Here is a 1,717-nt window from a genome sequence, read left to right as displayed (position 1 = left end):
CAGCCTCCCTGGGGACTCCTGTGAGCCGGGATTGGCCCCTCCTGGGTCTCAGGTGTGCACTGAGGGGCATGGAGGCTCCCAGGTGAGTACGGGGGCAGCAAAGCAGTGCCCGCAGGTAGGGAGGCTTCTGTGCAGGAGAGTGTCCCGTGGGGCTGACAACACCATCATATTCTGCTATGGAGGGACAGGAGGTGAGTGGGAGGCGCTGTCTACTCACCATCATCCTCACTCACCCCTCACGCGGCCCCTACTCCTTACTCTGCTGAGACTGCAGGATGGGGGACCCGGGTGCACACTGTGGATCTTCCCAACATCTCCAGGGCAGGACCCTCCTCTGTGGAACCCCCGTGGCCCCCACATGTGTTACTGTGTCAGGCTTTCCTGAGACGTGAGTCCTGAGCTGACAGAGCTTAGACAGCACAGGGTCAGGGACCCTCACCTGAGACCAGGAGCTCCAGGGGGTCACTGGGCTGTGACAACAGGTAGGGGGAGATTCTGGAAGAGCCGTAGCACCTGTAGGTCCCCCCGTGGGCTGAGGTCACAGGACTCATGGGGAATTCAGCCTGGTGCTGCCCAGCTCGGTACTGTGATCTATGATGCAGCGGGGGATCGGCTGCCCCCTCCTTGGACAGAAGGAAAGTGTCCACAGAGCTCCGTGACTGACAGAGCAGGGTCACATTCTCTCCTGGGGCCACCGTGGGTCCAGGCTGCACCGAGAGAGAGGGTGTGTAGGGCAGTTGTCCTAGAGAGAGGAAGGGCGGGTGAGGGGCTGTCCAGACCTTGCTCTGAACTGAGTCTGTCTGTGTCCTCTGAGTCTGTCCCTTCCCATCCCCCATCTCTGTCTCTCTCTCCCTGGGGAGCCCCCACCCCTGGTCCGGGCCACCACCACCTGGGGCTCCCCTGGTGGGACCTATGCAGAGTCTGGAGTCCTGACTGATGCCGTGAGCCCTCACCTGCGAGCAGGATGTCCAGGGGGTCACTGGGGACCGACCACTCAGAGGAGAGGGTGTGTCCACCGTAGCACATGTACCGGCCTCCGAGGGCAGGTCTCACAGGGCCCAGGGGGAAGTCTGCCCCAGAGAGCCCTGCCTGGGGCTGCCAGCCAAGCCTCCAGGGAGGGCCACGTGCTCCATCCTTCGACAGAGCAAATCTGTCATAGCCATCATCAGAACGACACTGGAGAGTCAGGCTCTGTCCAGAGGTTACGACAGGGCCCTGCTGGGTCAGGAGGGAGGGCTTCCCCGACACACCTGGGAGAGACCAGCCATGGATGGCAGGGACTGCTTTTCCCCAAACCTCCCTTCTCCCGTCCTGACCCCCGGGTCTCACTATCCATCACCGTCAGTGACGCTGACCTGTGAGTCCCCGTGGTCCCCTCACCCACCCTCTCATTGGGGCTCCCCTGGGAGCAGAGTCCCCATTAACCTGTCTGGTGCCTCAAAACACGGATGGGGCAACAGACTTTCTCACCTGAGACCAGCAGCTCCAGGGGGTCACTGGGGTCTGACCACACCAGGGGGGTGTTGCTGTAATAGCCGTAGCATCTGAATCTCCACTTGTGGTTGGGGGTCACGGGGCCCACAGGGAATAGGGCCTGGGTCCCGCCACGGGGGGCTGCCTGGGAGTTCAGGGTCCAGGAGGGCTGGCGCTCTCCTTCCCTCATCAGGACGAACCTGTGGAATCCCATCCATGAGGCACACTGGAGGGTCACGTTCCC

General features: G+C 62.4%; 1 protein-coding gene across 1 annotated transcript; it reads right to left on the bottom strand.

Annotated features, from left to right (window-relative positions):
- Window positions 1-439: 439 nt before the first annotated feature.
- LOC111140584 (leukocyte immunoglobulin-like receptor subfamily A member 6) lies at window positions 440-1,714 on the bottom strand (the record flags this gene model as incomplete). Its single annotated transcript, XM_022492794.1, has 3 exons — window positions 440-742; window positions 954-1,250; window positions 1,471-1,714. Coding segments are annotated over 3 exons (844 nt in total), but the record flags the coding sequence as incomplete, so codon positions are not given.
- Window positions 1,715-1,717: the final 3 nt, after the last annotated feature.

The sequence above is a fragment of the Enhydra lutris genome, unplaced genomic scaffold (assembly GCF_002288905.1).
Source record: "Enhydra lutris kenyoni isolate GAN:26980312 unplaced genomic scaffold, ASM228890v2 scaffoldscaffold4380, whole genome shotgun sequence".
Taxonomy (NCBI): Eukaryota; Metazoa; Chordata; class Mammalia; order Carnivora; family Mustelidae; genus Enhydra; species Enhydra lutris.
This window is presented reverse-complemented; position numbering and strand designations above follow the sequence as displayed.